We start from the raw sequence: 16,725 nt of genomic DNA on the forward strand, positions 1-16,725 counted from the left end.
CTTGGACCTCAGTGGACCTTTCTTTTTCTTTTTTTGTTGACTTTGATCTACATAAAAGAAAAAAAAGGAGGGAGAACAGGAAAATGTGAGTCATAAGAGGACAATATCAGTGAGAAGAAATGAGTGAAAAATTAAAGAAAGTACAAGTAAAAGGGAAGGGGGGGAGAGAGAGAGAGAGAGAGAGAGAGAGAGAGAGAGAGAGAGAGAGAGAGAGAGAGAGAGAGAGAGAGAGAGAGAGAGAGAGAGAGAGAGAGAGAGAGAAAAGTGAGAGTACAAGAACAGAAAAGAGGAGTGCAAATCTTTCAATCATATTTTAGCAAAGTGAAAGAGGAAGCACCACTATCATGTAGGAGAGGAATGAGAGGAAATTGAAGTGAAAGTACAAGAACAGAAGTGAAGAATGCAGATTTTTTTTAATCATATTTTAGTTAGGTGGGAGAGGAAAGGCCAGTATCATGTTGTGGGGTACTAAACAAGTGACGACAAAAGTGTGAGACAAGGTCAAGCACAATATGCCACACAACTGCTGTCTTTATAAGAAAAGCTGCTCTTCTCACTTTCATTTTGCCTGTTAAATACCGATAACAAGCAGAACTTTCTCACCATCTCTACATAAAACACATAGCTTTGTCCTTCCCTTTAAGTAAATTATATCTATTTAATCTGAACTCACTTTAATATAACCATAATTCAATGTGATTCTAGTGTCCAATGATAAAACAAGCAAATACTACATGAAGGAGATACAGAGAACAGAATAAAACTTGTAGAATGGAGAAGCCAGCATGTACTAAGGGAAAGGAACATGTTTTTATGCCACAACCTAAATAGTTATGAGCTTACAAGAGCAGCTCAGGATCAAATTATGAGCTTAAGATTCAAAAGAGTACAGTCCACCTAATAAACCACCCAACACAAATAAACACAAATACAGAATCCACCTCACTCCTTTGGTCCTGTAATGGATAAAGGGAACACTCCAGTCAAACTGCAACAATGAAAAGGATCTACCACCACCACCACCACCACCAATGTCACTGTAGCACACCTTCTCTGCCTGCAGAGTGTCTAGGGTGGCCCGCAGCTCAGCTCTCTCCACAGCAAACTCAGAGGCTCGTGTCTCCAGGACATCCTTCTCTTGCCGTAGGCTGCCATTGCCCTCGATGGACTCAGCAAGCTGTTTCCTGAGCAGCACAACCTCTGAGGTGAGCAGTTTCTTGGATTCCTCCACGGCCTCTAGCTGAGACTGGGAAAGGATGGCAGGCATGAATAGTAATTTTCCTTCATCCACAGGAAGTGAGGTACAGACAGCTAATGAAATAAAACCATAGAGGAAAGTAGGAGAGAATAATAATAATAATCTTTTATCCACAGAAAAGACATCTAATAAAATCAAAAGTGTGAAGAAGGATAGAATTATCATTTTCACTCGTCCACAGGCACACACACATACTAAAAGGACAAATATGATGAATGATAATAAATATCCTTAGTCATGTGAATAAAAAAGAGATACAGGAATAAAAAACTGAAGCTTGGGAAAGAAAGTACGAGGAACAATAATTTTCATTTAGCCAGAAGCAAACTTAAAATTCTATATTTTGTATATCCTATGATTTGAACTATTTCAGGAAAGGTTTCAAGACACTTATCCTCCAAATTTGGATGATCCTTTGGACTTTTCTTTGGAGACTGACACCTCAGTGGACACATTTATTTAATTTTTTTTTTTGTCAATAGCCAGTGTTCACCTTACATTAAAAAAAACAATGAATAATAATTTTCAACCATAGAGGCAAAAATACCTGATAAGTTTAAGAGAAACACTCATGTAAAGATGGCTAGCTATCTTTGAATACTGGCCTAATCAAGTCAAGTTGTGCCTTCAATCCTCCTGCAACTTCCTTCAAGGGACTGTCATGAGAAAGTTATTCATCTTTCTCTGTTGCTTCACTCCCTCATTGTGTGGCCATTTCATCTGTCTCTAAAGCTGAACTCTTCTCTCAAACCTTTGCTAAAAACTCTACCTTGGATGATTCTGGGCTTGTTCCTCCCTCTCCTCCAATCTCTGTCTACTTCATGCTATCTATTAAGATCTTTCACAGTAATGTTTTCCATGCCCTTGCTGACCTTAACCCTTGTAAGTCTCATGGACCTGATGGGATTCTTCCTATTGTTTTCTGAAACTGTATCTTTGTGCTTGGACCTTGTGCCACCACTACCACCACCACCAAGCCAGCCTGATTTTTTCCTCCATCTATGACACCCACATCTTGTCAGCTACTTAGAGACACAGTTTAAGTTATATATTCCAATATGACAATAACAGAGAACCAGGAACTTTAATTCCTTTAGAGAGGCTTGGTAGAACTCACCTTCCGTATAGGCTATAATGGTGACATAAATGTGATGCAACATGGCCTGAAACTACCTAAACAACCACTATCAGTCTCCCAGGAATGGTTGAAGAATTATGTAAGTAAATATTTGGATTTGGTGCATGTTGGAGTGATTTTTATGTAGTATAAGAGATGTTTACACAAACACCATCTTCTCAAAACTTACCGTATCTTAAAGCTTACAAGACACTGCATCTTGGAAGATGCACCTTAATATTGGAGAGAAATTTTGAGAAAAAAAATTGAGTCATTCTCATACAAGAACAGCTTCACCATATCCATGAATTTATGTGACTTTTTCTTAAAACTTTCTACTGTCTCAGCACTCACTACAAGTTTGCTGGAGCACTCACCACAAATGTACACCTAGATAATTACAACTACTGTTGATAAATACACACACACTGAAACAGTGAGTCTCCCAACATAAACATGGTGGCACGTATGTTACTGGTTTGTTTACATTCATCACTTGTCTGATTCTGTCCGTTTGGCATTATGGTTTGTGGCTTGGCTCCAGAAAGGTTTATGGCATTGGAAATACTTGTACAAAGTAGTGAGGTTATATCATATAAGAGACTGAATTAGACCATTACTTATATTATCTCATAATATAATGACAACATACAATCCATGTCCCTATCAGTCAAGCCAATATAGTGACCGTCAAAGCTTACTTGAGCCTGGACATTGCTGTCACAATACAACATTCATCTTGGAAGACACACAGGTATTTTTCATGGTATTCCAGAGGGAAAGAAGTGTGTCTTGTAAGCCAAAAAATACGGTACTTTTGCACATTAAATGTTGAATAATTCTGTCCATAATTGACCAAATCTTAACATTCTTGCAACAAAATGATCATCACACTCATCTTTATAAATCACAGCAAGATCAGGTATTAATTTTATCAGATTAACTCATGGGAGACTTAGAAAACTTGAGTTTCAGACAGAAAAAACACTCTGCGATATCTAAAAATTAATTGTAACTTCAGCTTCGTATACAAAAAATGCTGCAGTTTCTTTATGTTTATTATCTGACTAAAAGCAAGTGGCGAGTTTTCAGAACTAGTTGTTGTCACCAGGTGGCAGCACAATACATGTCCCCTTTGCTCTCACAGAGCTAATATAGAACATACCTGCAGTGTCATTATATAAACATAAAGATGCAAAAAATTGATATATATTTTTCCACATAATTCCTTCTAAGTCGTAACACAGGCAAAATCAAACCCTATTGATGAACAAATGTATATAAGTTGATTTTCTCATGAATTGGCATTGAGGCTTGTTTGGTCATCTCCACATTTCCAAAAGAGTATACCCTTGATCAGAAATGTATTAATCCAGTCAACAGTAAACATGAAAACAACATGTCTGTGTCACTTAAAAGTCCAAACCACACAAATCAACTTACTAGTACAAGGAAATAAAATTCTAATTAAAAATAGGCAACTCAAGTGTCCTGGCGAGAGTGTTGCTGTTTAAGCCATCCTGGACAGCCCAACAGTTAACTTAACAAATACACTGTTGAATAGTTAATTCCTGCTGTAATGTCTATGCCACTATGCTATAAGGAAAAGGAAGGCTTCATATATTCCCCTTCCCTCACTCTACAGTAGTTCTGTGATATGCTTGTTCTGCACTTGATTGTTTTTGCCACATCTTGATTCTGATCTTGACTTGTGAAAGCAATGTTATAATCCCCATGAAAATAACTATACCCATATATCACGATGTTATTGAGTATGCTGGATCATACTATATAGTGCAGTCAAAGTTTTTACCTTTTTCATTGTCCAAATCAATAGATTTTAGACTTGCAATATACCATATGTAAGATATTGGTAGCAATATTAAAAGATAATCAGAAAAAAAAAAAATTTGATCAACTTCTAAAATTATCCATACAGGATATTTAAAAGTAGATACAGAATGTCAATAGTATCATAATAATCAATGTTCTATGCATCTGTATGCACTTGGGATTTAATACAGCAATATTTTAGTTCATGTCAGTAGGGAATATGTAGCAGTGGTGACATCTGGCAATTAGTTCTGAAAACTCCCCATTGCTTTCCTATTTATAAAGTTTTTATCATGATTTTGAACATTTTTGTTGCCAAAAATAAAGCACTGCACAAAACTACATCAGCTTTCTTTATCCTATTACTAGTAGAGAAGCATTGCATATTAATACATAGTGTGAAAATGTTTGATGAGAAAATAAAGATACGATGACACAGAAACCGATATTAGCAAATATTGGCAATGAGCAGCAGAATTTCCACCTTAAACCTATTAACAGTGGTGTTCCTCAGGATTCTGTACTATAAGCCACTCTTTTCTGATTATTCATCAATGGTTTTATAAACTAAACTTTTTGTCCTATCCACTCCTACGCTGATAATACCACCCTGCACTTTTCCACTTCTTTTCGGAAACAACCAACCTTTCAGGAAGTAAACAGTTCATAAAGGCAAGCCAAAGAATGCTTGACTTTTGATCTAAAATTTCTGATTATGATAGAAAAAACTTGGTAGTGTTCAATGCCTCAAAATTCATTTTCTCCATCTATCAACTCACCACAATCTTCCTTAAAACTATCCCCTCTTTTCAATGTCAATTAATTGTTCCCCTCTTCTACAATGAATATCCCTGGTTTGTCCTTAAATCATAACCTAAACTGGAAACTTCACACCTAATCTCTAGCTAAAACAGACTTTATGAAATCAAGCATTATAAGTTGTCAATGCTAGTTTTTCTCAAGCCCCCCCACCCCCCCAACTCGAGCTACTAGCTTTGTACAGGGCCTTATCTGTCTATGTATGGAATATATTTCACATGTATGTTGGGTGGTTCAACTCATGTCTTCAGGCTCTTTCTTATCACTGCAATGTTGCATCTCTGTTATTTTCTATCACTATTTTCATGCCAACTGCTCTTCTGATCTTGCTAAATGTATTTCCCCTACTTTCAGGGTGTTGCTACACAAGACTGTCTTTCTCTCACCCATATTCTGTCCACCTCTCTAATGCAAGAGTTAACCAGCATTCTCAATCATCCATCCCTTTCTCTGTTAAACTCTGGAACTTCCTGTCTACTTCTATATTTCCACTTTCATATGACTTGAAGTCTTTCCAGAGGGAGATTTCAAGACACTTATCCTCTCCTCTAACTTTCTATGATTCTCTTGACGTATCTTTTGTGACTGGCACCTCAGAGGGATCTTTTTTTTCCTCTTTTTTTTTTTTTTTTTTTTTTGTTAACTTTGACTAGTGAGATTCTTACATATAAAAAATACCATAGTAGCCCTAACAAGTAATTCAAAGTATAAACAAGTCAACACAAATGCCTCCTCACTTTATGCACAAAGTTGTCCTCTCCTCCATCTTTCTTCTTAAAGGCATCCTGCAGCCGCTCCACCTCCTTCTTGAGCTCCTCTGAGTACCACCGCTCCTCCCGCAGATTGGTGGAGAGTTCTGTCAGCTCCTCCCGCAGCGCCTCCAGACTGTGGCCACTTGTATCTGCAGCAGGGAAGTGGTGAGGGGTTGTGGTAGATGAGAGAGAGAGAGAGAGAGAGAGAGAGAGAGAGAGAGAGAGAGAGAGAGAGAGAGAGAGAGAGAGAGAGAGAGAGAGAGAGAGAGAGAGAGAGAGAGAGAGAGAGAGAGAGAGAGAGAGAGAGAGAGAGACTACAATCATGATAAGCTCCAATACTCACAAATGAATTATTTTAAAAAATCACAAAGATAATTCACCTTAATGGATTCTTCATATAACCTCTACATGTCACGTGACTACTCTGTTTTATCTACAGTAATTCAGCATTTTCCAAAATCATTTTTTTTTTAATCCTTTTATTCATCTTCATCTTTTATGCAACCATTGTTCTATGCCAAGCCATTGTTTAAGCCATCAGCACCTGTAACACTGTTCTTACTTAACTGCAAAATGTAATGGTGTACCTTTCATGCTGTGGATGGTGCTGTAGTGCTTCTCCAGTTCCTGCTGTGAGTTGAGTCTTGCCTTACACACGGGACACAAGTAGTTGGCAGCAGGTTCAATGTGCTCCGCCTCATAATGGTCCTGCAGCAGCTCAGGTGTGGGGAAGCTGAGGAAGCAGGTGGGGCACAGGAAACCCTCCACTGCACCTCCAGGGGCCCCATCTGGCCCTTCCCCATTGCCGGCTGACTGTGATGGCAGCTGCGGCCCAGCCTCCCTCACCCGCTCACCCACCTGAGGGCAAATACATGTCATGCTAGGGAAGATTTGCCCAAATGAGACGTAATATGTAGCTGTCTCACCTGCGAGCATCTCATGGGTTGTTCTCAAGACTCATAGGGTCTCCCTTCCCAGTACAGGATCCTCACAGACTAAATCTTACCTTAAAGCACCTTACAAAGAACCAGGCAACTTCTGGCTTGCTTCTGCATTTCCTCTTTCCTATGACTTCAATTCAATCAAAAGGGAGGCTTTAACTTTAAGACACTTATTCTCCAACTCTAGTTGATAATTTTTTACCTTTTATTTGGCACTGACTTCAGTGGGACCCTTTCTTATTTTAATTTATTGTTCCCTCTTGGCCAGTGGCCCTCTTACATAAAAGTCTTGCTTGTCTTCCACATTTAATCCTCATCCTAATGAGCTGATCTGATGTGGTGACTGGAGGTGGCTCTTAGATAGTGCATTCTGGAATGCTTTGCAGTTTTACTTCATCCAATTTTAAAAGGCTTTACAAAAAATTTTAGAAATGTTTACAAGTGTTAATATGATAGTAGAGATAGTTGAACAATAATTTTATATCACTAATGGGAGAAATACCTATCACAATCCAACTCACTACCTCTGTGGCCTTTAAAAATAATCTTCACAAGAGAACAATGCATAATAATATATATATATATATATATATATATATATATATATATATATATATATATATATATATATATATATATATATATATATATATATATATATATATATATATATATATATATATATATATATATATATATATATATATATATATATATATATATATATATATATATATATATATATATATATATATATATATATATATATATATATATATATATATATATATATATATATATATATATATATATATATTTAGAAATAGTCTAGAATTACTTAAGAAATATTCAAGATTAATTCACAAACATAAACTACAGTGTAACCTCAGTTCTCAAACTTAATTTATTCTAGAAATGCTGCTTGAAATCCAAATTTTAGATAACTGTAGTTATTTCCCCGTAGGAGTCAATGTAAAATGGGTTCATCCATTTCCAGACACATGTCCACTCTGTCTTAACAGCTTACCAGTACATCTCAAGCACAGCTCAGAAATAATTTATCCAGGAAGGATGCATTGAATGATTTTAGTGATATAGAAATCATCAGAAGATACTGTTTAGGGAGTTTAGATATCCTCCTTATTACCAATCTAGTATGGGAAACCTTAACACACAGAGAACAGCAAATCTCCAACAAAATGAAGGTGATCATTACACTAACACATCTTGCTGTCGGGTAAAGCTACTGGGAAGATGCAGTTGTGCAGCAGGCAGTAGTGATGGCATTAGAGAGATTGGGATTATTCCTGAGCACCAAAAACTGTATGTATACACTGCAGCTCTTCAGCTGGTTCACATTCAACTAATGTGTCTCAGAGACTGAATTAATGAATTAATATCTTACTCTGTCTCTCCAAATACTGTACAGTGGAGACTCAATACTCAAACATCTAAACAGTCAAACTTTTCAATAACACAGATTGTAAACAAAGGCTCCTTAGCTTCTTCCTCCCCCTCCCCCTACAGTTGTGCTGCTGCAGTCTTCAGAATAACATTCTAGTGCATTCTGTCTGTAGTTTATCATTTATAAACTTACATTAACACCAAAGGCTTATTTACTAATTGTGAAATTATCTGGTAATCAAATGGCTGCACACATGGTTGTAAACAAAATTCTTGCCTCATCTTCCCCACCACTGCCATTGTCCCATTCTGGTACTGAATTATGGGTAAAAAATAAAAATGCCAGTATTCCGGTATACTGGATACTGGTGTGCATTCCTTGTCCTGCCACAGTCATGAGAAAAACAACATGGTAGTTTTCATTTAGAAACTTACAGTGATACCAAAAATTCTTATTGGTGGGCTTTTCCCTTCTGCCCTCCTCTTCTATGTTATCTATCACCAGCCTTTACTTATGGCATGTACAAATCAAAATTATATATAAAAAAAAATTACATTGAAATTTTTCTAAACTTGAGGTTTTGCTAAGATTAGAACGAATTACCTGATTTATAGGTATTCATAGTCAAACTTTTTGATACTCGAACAGCCATTTGGAATTAATTAAGTTCGAGTATGGAGTCTCCACTGTATATATGTAAATACAATAGGAAATATGCATTTATAGAAAATACAAATTAGTAATCGATGGCAGCTTCACTTTTGCTTTTTAATATTTGAAATCAGTAACTTTGTTCCAGAATCTAATTATGGTACGTACAACAACCAAAGCAATTATGAGTTCAAAATTTGTCAGAAAATTCATTTGTTCCTAAGATAACCAAGGTTTCATTGTACCACCAAAAGAGTGACATCTTGCTATACGTACTTGACTCAAAATAATGTTGCTACATCTAAAAAAAAGCAACTACGTACTTAAGTAGCATTTTTGCAGTTAGGAGCAGCTGTTGCTTTGAAATAAAAGAAAAACTGCTTTTTGAAGCAAAGTCAAGAATAAAAGTACTTCTAGGAGTGCTTGAACGTGTCTTTATTAATATGGACACTAGGCAATACATACCTGTGTGACCATCACACTTTCTTTTATGTAGGAGGGGCTCTGGTTAAAGCCAAGAAAAATAGCAATAAAAAAAAAATCCACTGAAGTGCCAATCCTACAGTGACATACCGTATTTTACGGCTTACAAGACGCACTTTTTTTCCTAAAAAATACCCTGAAAAATACTAGTGCGTCTTCCAAGATGAATGTTGTATTGTAAGGCAGCATCCAACCTCAAGTGAGCTTGGAAACTTGACAGATAGCGACCTGGATTTGTATGTTGAGTCATCACATTATGATGTTAGCTTAAGTACCATTCAATTTAGCCTTTTATATTATGTAAACTCAGTACTTAGGTGTTACAAGTATTTCCAATACCATAATCCTTCCTGCAGCCTACTCAGCGTGTGGAGAAAACGGGCCGCTCCCTCGTCTCATTGCAACACACAAATACATGCACACGAACACACACACACATCATGCCAGGTGCCTTTATACCTTTATTGATAGAACATCCAAGAAGCTTACTCATTCAAACAAGAAGAGATGGACTGTTTCACTGTGTATATGTATTTACCTATGGTGTTTTTATTTACATAGCTTTAAATTTGTGGTGGGTGCTCCAGCAAATTTGTAATGAGTGGTGAAATGATAGTGTTTTGCAGGCTCCTTGCTTCTTATGTTTTTGTGTTCAGTGGTCGGGTATATGGTGAATGCGTTCTTGTATGAGAATGACTTTTTTTTCTTAGAAATTTCTTTCAAATATTAGGGTGCGTCTTCCAAGCCGTAAAATACGGTAGTCAAAAGTGCTAATCGAAGTAAGAGGATAAGTGTACAAGGAATTCCACAGTTTACCAGGGAAAGGGATGAATGATTTGAATTCTGGTTAACTACTGCATTAGAGAGGTGGAGAGAATAGGGATGGTAGAAAGACGACAGGTTTCTGCAGCAAGGACATGAGAGGAGGGAAGGGATGCAGTTAGATTAAAAGAGTAGCTGGTATGAAAATAGCAATAGAAGATAACAAGAAATGCAACCGTGCAGCAGTAAGAAAGAGGCTGAAGACAGTCAATTACAGGAGGAGCTAAGACAAAAAGCTTCTGATTCCATCCTGTCTAAAAGAACAGTATGAGTGGAACAATGCTTGTACATGAAGCATACTCAATACATGGACAGGTAAGGCAACTGTACAAAATGTGTAAAGAAAGTGACACTTGAATGTCACTGAAGAAGTGAGAATGGTTGTCTGGTAGTTTGTGTTGAATAGATAGATAAGGGAATTGAGTTTTTGAGGCATTTAATAATAGAAATTTTCTCTGGATTAATAAAAAATCTTAGAAAGATCAGAGGTCAGGCTTTCTGTGGCATCCCTGCATGATTTGTTTACTTTCTGATGGGTTGGTCATCTAAAAAAAAGACAAGAAAGTGCTGTGTGGTATTGGTCATCTAAAAAAAGACAGAAAAGTGCTGTGTGGTATTATCAGCATAGGAATGGATGAGGCAAGTTTTGTTTAGATCACTGATGAATAAGACAGGACAAAACACAGAGGAACATCACTGTTAATAGATTTAGAAGAACAGTGGCCATCTACCAGAGCAGCAACAGAACAGTCAGCGAGAATTGCAAAGAGAAGGATAGAACTCATAGAAAGGTAGTTTTAAGATCAAAGCTTTGTGCCAGACTCTATCAAAAGCTCTTGATATGTCTAACACAACAACAAAAGTTTCACAAGAATCTCTAAAAGAGGCTCAGCAAGGAGAGTCAGATCATCAGAGGAGCAGCCTTGACAGAAGCCATACTGGCAATCAAATAAAAGATTGTGAAGTGACATGCTTAAGAATCTTCCTATTGAGGATAGATTAAAAACTTTAGATAAGCAAGAGATTAAGGCTATAGGGCAGTAGTTTGAGGCTTTACAAAAGTCATCCTTTTTAGGAACAGGGTGAATGTAGGCAAACTTTCAGCAAGTTGGTAGACAGAGTTAGAATAGTTTGGCCAGGCAAGGTGCAAGCATCAAGGCACAGTTTTGAGAACAATAGGAGGGACACTATCAGGTCCATAAGCCTTCCAAGGGTTTAGACCAGCGAGGGCATGGAAAACATAATTACAAAGAATTTTAATCAAAGGCATGAAATAGTCAGAGGCAGGAAGAGAGGGAGGGACAAGGCCAGAATCATCCAAGGTAGAATTTCTAGCAAAGGTTTGAGAGAAAGGTTCAGCTTCAGAGACAGGTATCAGATGGTATTGGTGCCATCAGAATTAAATAAAGGGGGGAAAGATGAAGAAGCAAAGTTACTGGAATTGTTTTTGCCCAGATGCCAGAAATCTCCAGGGGAGTTGTATTTCAAAAATTTTCAACATTTTCCATTAATGAAGAAGTTTTGGTTAATTGGAGAACAGGTTAATTGGAGAACAGACTTGGCATGATTCCATACAGAAATATAAAGTGTATGAGATTCAGGTGATGGAAGGCTCACATATCTTTTGTGGGCAACATCTCTATCATGTACAGCACAAGAACAGACTGTGTTAAACCAAGACTTGGAAGGTTTAAATAGAGAAAAAGAGTGAGGACTGTACACCTCCATGCCAGACACTATTATCTCTGTTATGCGTTCAGCATACCTAACACCAAAATAGTAATCATTCTAAGGAAAATCAGCATAATACCTCCTTAGGTCACCCAACTAGCAGAGGCAAAACACCAGAGACACCTCTACTTTTGGGAATCCTGAGGAGGGAATGGAGAAATAGGACAAGATACAGATATGAGATTGTGATCAGAGGAGCCCAACAGTGAAGAGAGGGTAAAAGCATAAGCAGAAGGATTATAGATAAGAAAAAGGTCACGAATGTTAGGCATATCTCCAAGATGATCAGGAATACAAGTAGGGTGTTACATCAGTTGCTCTAGGTCATGTAGGATTGCAGTAGAAAGTTAGTTCATCAGGAATGACAATGTGGGGGAGAGGAAAGCTAAAACTGGTGAACAATGAAATCTCTAAGGATGGAGATCTCTGTGAAAAGATAGAGACAAAATGTGCTCCACTTTAGAAATCAAATAGTCAAGTAATTTCTTATAGTCAGAGGAGTTAGGGGAGAGATAGATAGCCCAAACAAATTTAATTAGAGAGCAACTTTTGAGTTGAATCCAGATAGAAAACTCGGACGATTCAAGAGCATGGGCACGAGAGCAAGTCAAGTTGTGCACACAGACGCAGCATTCAGCTTTTAGAATAAAAATGAGATAAAGTAGAAGAGAACAAAAAAAAGAAAAGAAAAAGAGAGAGGTGTTCTACTGACTGCAAATTAGTTCCAAGACTGCCAATGGTGAAGTTGCTACACAAAATTACACACATCTTTTTTTTCTTTTTATATAGGATGGGCACTGGCCAAGGACAAGAAAACAACAGTAAAAAAAAAAAAAAAAGACTCACTGATTTACCAATTCCAAAAGAGATGTCAAAAGAATCATAGAAAATTTAAGGATAAGTGTCTTAAAACCTCCATAGGAAGATAGAAAAACAGAATCAGACAAAGAGTTCCAGAGTTTACCAGAGATGAGGATGAATGATTGAGACTACTGATTAATTCTTGCATTAGAGAGGATGATGGTATAGAGGTGAGAGAATGCAGAAAGTCTTGTGCAGCAAGGCCACGACCCACACCACACTTCTCACATGTACGCCCATCACACTACATAAGGTTCACATCATAATCATTGTGTCACCTTTTCTCACTTACTTTTTACTGGTAATAATAAACATTATTTTTGTCTGGAATGAACCTGATTAATCATCCTTTCTTTTGGGACTAGCACCTCAGTGGGCCTTTTTATCAGTTATAGTACAAAAGAAAAAATATCTTGAAAGGGCAAATAGTTTCAGAAAATATAGTTGTGAAATGCAATTAAAACCAAGCAAAATGATGTGGAAACATAAGGTAGAAATGCCTGACATCTTGTAAGTTTCCTCATATTGTACAGCAGTTTCCATTGGTGAACATGAATAACTGTACGTGTTATCACTGTTAACAGTTAAGGGGCTATCACACTGGCCTATGATACGCGGAACGTGGGCCATGGTTCTTGGTACGAAACCAGGAACACTATCACACACACGCTGCCCGTGTTCTTGTTATGCTAGGCAAACGGCCCACTAACCAAGCCAAAGCCTAATCAAAATAAACCAGAACAAAACCATGCCGCTTATACCTGTCTGTGCTTTGTCCAGGAACTGCATTTGCACTTCCTCTTGTTAAAGAAAATTAAGTAAAAAAAAACTAGAGAAAAGCTGAAACGTGCACGACGGCAACTTTAGAGTCAGAGGTGGTTGCCATGAGCCCAAATTATCGACATGATATATATATATATATATATATATTTTATCTTTCTAAATTGATGAAATATTATTTAATATTCCAATATGAAAAATTTAGTCACATTCTTTTTAGTTCAAATGAAAGGTTTTTATTACATATATCATGTTTACTTTTTTCCATTGGGATAGCATACGGAGAACCGGGATGGATATGAAGCCATTCCAACTTGGTTCCGCTAATCCCGGGCAAGTTCCAGCTATCTAGAGTGAATGTTCCTGGTTCCGCATATCATAGGCCAGTGTGATAGGCCCTTTATTCATCATTCTTTTGTACTTACTTTGTTCATGAAACTCTTGAAGGAATTCATAGCTGGGGCTTACTGTTGTTCCTTTTCAACAACACTCTCACTCTCAGATCCTGTGGGGTGAACATTTTATTTATTAGCCACACAATAACTGGTACCAGATTACACATAACAAGTAGCTACATCTGACTGTCTGTGTAGAAGATAGTATTGACTGGTCTTTGAGAAGTGAGGGTTAGTCTCCTATATGCTAGCTTTTTTTTCTTTTATGAGAGGAGAAATCTTGCAAAGAGCAACAAAAAACAATCAACCAAGGCCACTTAGATGCCAGTCACTGGGCAGGTCCAAGAGTTAGCCAAAAGAATGGGACAAATGTACTGAAACCTGCCTCTTAAATTAGTGTTGTCTTTCTCTACCTTCTGTATTCTAGCCAAGGGAGGTGTTGAGCTGAGGACCCACTAATCCTTGTCAATTCCCTTAATCCCTATTCCCCAATTGCTGATGATGCCTCACCATAATGGATCATCTTCAGGCAGTCTGAAGTGTGTGGTGTCTAGTACGGCTTATATGGGGTGTTGGTGGCTCAAGTCCACATAGACTTACTCATTGCATTGTCTTGCTTATATTGCTTGCTGTATTTGTTGTTCTCTTGACTGCAGGAAAGACTTGGAGATCCCTGGTTTGGCAATCGATAGCAGGATTGTTCTCTGCTATGTATATGGGTTCTAGAAGTATCAACTTGCATCCATCTCCTTCTTTATCAAGTACATTTGTGCCTTTAATGAGATCTTGTCAGGTGGGTACAGTTTGGTGGTGTTCACTGTAGCCTATCAATTACCAAACCAGGGATCTGAAAGTCCTTCCCACAATTAAGAGAACAAACACAGCTAGTGCACCTCATCAACCAATCACACAATGCACTGAATAAGCCTGCACGGATTATGAGACCAAGTTGAATTTAGTTGAGAAAAAATAATGTCATATGATAAATAAAATTGCTTCAAGCACCCTTACACAAAGCACGACTGACTATTGAATCCCGTCCCTCTCCTTCACTCCCTTACTATTACCCTCCACTTTTCACATCCTCATGAAATCTACTGCCACTAAAAAAGTATTTACAGAGTCTTTTTCATGTGGTTTTGTTGAATTCTGACCCTTTTGCAATGCACATTACTTGATTTAATGTTCCCCAACCAAAAAAACCGATCTCCCACAGATCCAAGCTTATTGGGAATCAGAGGTTGGCATAAGTTGGAGATGAAAAGTCATACATAGAAAAAAAATTCATTTACATAGGAAATGGTATATATCATCAATCAATTCACTACATTTCTCACCAGAAACAATGAGTCACAAGAGAGATCCCACGGTTGAGTGAAACAGCAAATGGACCAAAAATAAATAAATAAATAAACGCATAACTTCACAGTCTTATTTTCCCCCCTCACAGAATCCAATGGAAACCCACGTCCCTGTACCACACAAGAGAATCTCTGCATCATGCTTTGGACGGATGTATTAAAAAGTTCATCCCTTGCCTTATCTGCATTTTATCGAGAAAGGAAGGGCCGAGCTGCTACCATAATGCATATATGTACCTTTGAACATTACACTTCTCTATCAGTCCTATTTATAGAGCACTATCGTACCTTATTGCCAGGTGAAATAGCGTGAATTGGTAGGCCTTACATGATAGCCAGGGAGATGTGGGCGGTGTGAGAATAAATATGTTAAGGAAGGAGGCGGAGGCGGGAGTAGACTCAACATAAACAAACTCGTCCTTACAACATGTGCCTAGATGTCTTGGTGGGGTTTTATTACTGGTGTATAGAACATTCTTATCTCTCACCCTTTTTAGTTATTCTGTGAAATAATAAATCACTTCATTTCCGATCCAATGTTACTTTAAATCTTATCACATCGTTCATTAGATTTTCAAGGAGAAAAGGTAGTTTAGTACAAAGCTAAAGACTTTACCTACCTAGACATCTATGCAAATCTAAAGGAACTCATACATATATATCATATCTATATTAATTTTGAATTTGTCATCTTATTAACTACATCTTAATGATGAGGATGTACCTATAGCGTAATTTCAATTTTTCTAAAGAAATTATATTCATAGCATGCAATTATATGCACGTTTAATTATCACGAGACGCAAGTTTGTTTCAATTTGGCAGATTATAATAGAGATAGATGAGACGTCTTTTTTCAGTTCTTCTTCAGAAAGGGTTTATGTTCGAAGGTTTTACCTTTTTTAGTCGCCCCACTTGACAAAAAATAAACAAATAAATAAATATATATAAATAAATAAATAAATAAAATCACGTCAAGACTAATCCGACATCTCCATCTATAACAGCGAACGCAATAATTCTAATGTAAACTTGTAAAGAATAGCCATCCCATTGTCTTCAAGAAAAGAAAAGCAACCGCTATATAGGGATAATATGTTCTATTTTCATAAACAAGTGAAATTTGGGGATAAATGGAAATATCAATTCTGATTTTATTGAATAAACTATGAAAATAAGCTTCTTTTTTATTCTATTGATGAATAAACATTAAAAATTATATGGTAACATATGATGTTCAATTTCCAATTTCCATAAAAAAAAGAAATGTTAAAAAGGATAACAATTCTATTGATGAATAAATCTAACCTAACCTAACCGATAGGTAATCACATGAGGTCTACCTGCTAAATGTCAGCTTGTCTATGGCGCGCATTCGTATCACGGATGACAAATGGCGCAGCGGCGGCTTGATATCACGACACAATTAAGAATGATTATTAAAGGAATAAGTAATACGTGCCGTGTGTGTGAAGGAGAAAATTCTCACACAATTGAATTAACAACATCTGAGCGA

At 37.1% G+C, this 16,725-nt stretch overlaps 1 protein-coding gene across 1 annotated transcript in view; it reads right to left on the reverse strand.

Moving 5' to 3' along the window:
- The window catches only part of LOC123512540 (early endosome antigen 1-like), a 98,688-nt gene extending 83,046 nt beyond the window's left edge, over positions 1-15,642 (reverse strand). Inside the window, exons 1-5 of the mRNA XM_045268966.1 lie at positions 15,498-15,642; positions 13,879-13,958; positions 6,367-6,637; positions 5,765-5,928; positions 1,049-1,246 (exon numbers count right to left, since the gene is read on the reverse strand). Of these exons, the coding sequence (XP_045124901.1) occupies positions 1,049-1,246; positions 5,765-5,928; positions 6,367-6,637; positions 13,879-13,908 (663 nt within the window). The 5' untranslated portion in view covers positions 13,909-13,958; positions 15,498-15,642. The remainder of the gene's footprint in view (positions 1-1,048; positions 1,247-5,764; positions 5,929-6,366; positions 6,638-13,878; positions 13,959-15,497) is intronic.
- Between the last annotated feature and the right edge of the window lie 1,083 nt (positions 15,643-16,725).

This window comes from Portunus trituberculatus, chromosome 34 (assembly GCF_017591435.1).
Source record: "Portunus trituberculatus isolate SZX2019 chromosome 34, ASM1759143v1, whole genome shotgun sequence".
In the NCBI taxonomy this organism is placed as follows: domain Eukaryota; kingdom Metazoa; phylum Arthropoda; class Malacostraca; order Decapoda; family Portunidae; genus Portunus; species Portunus trituberculatus.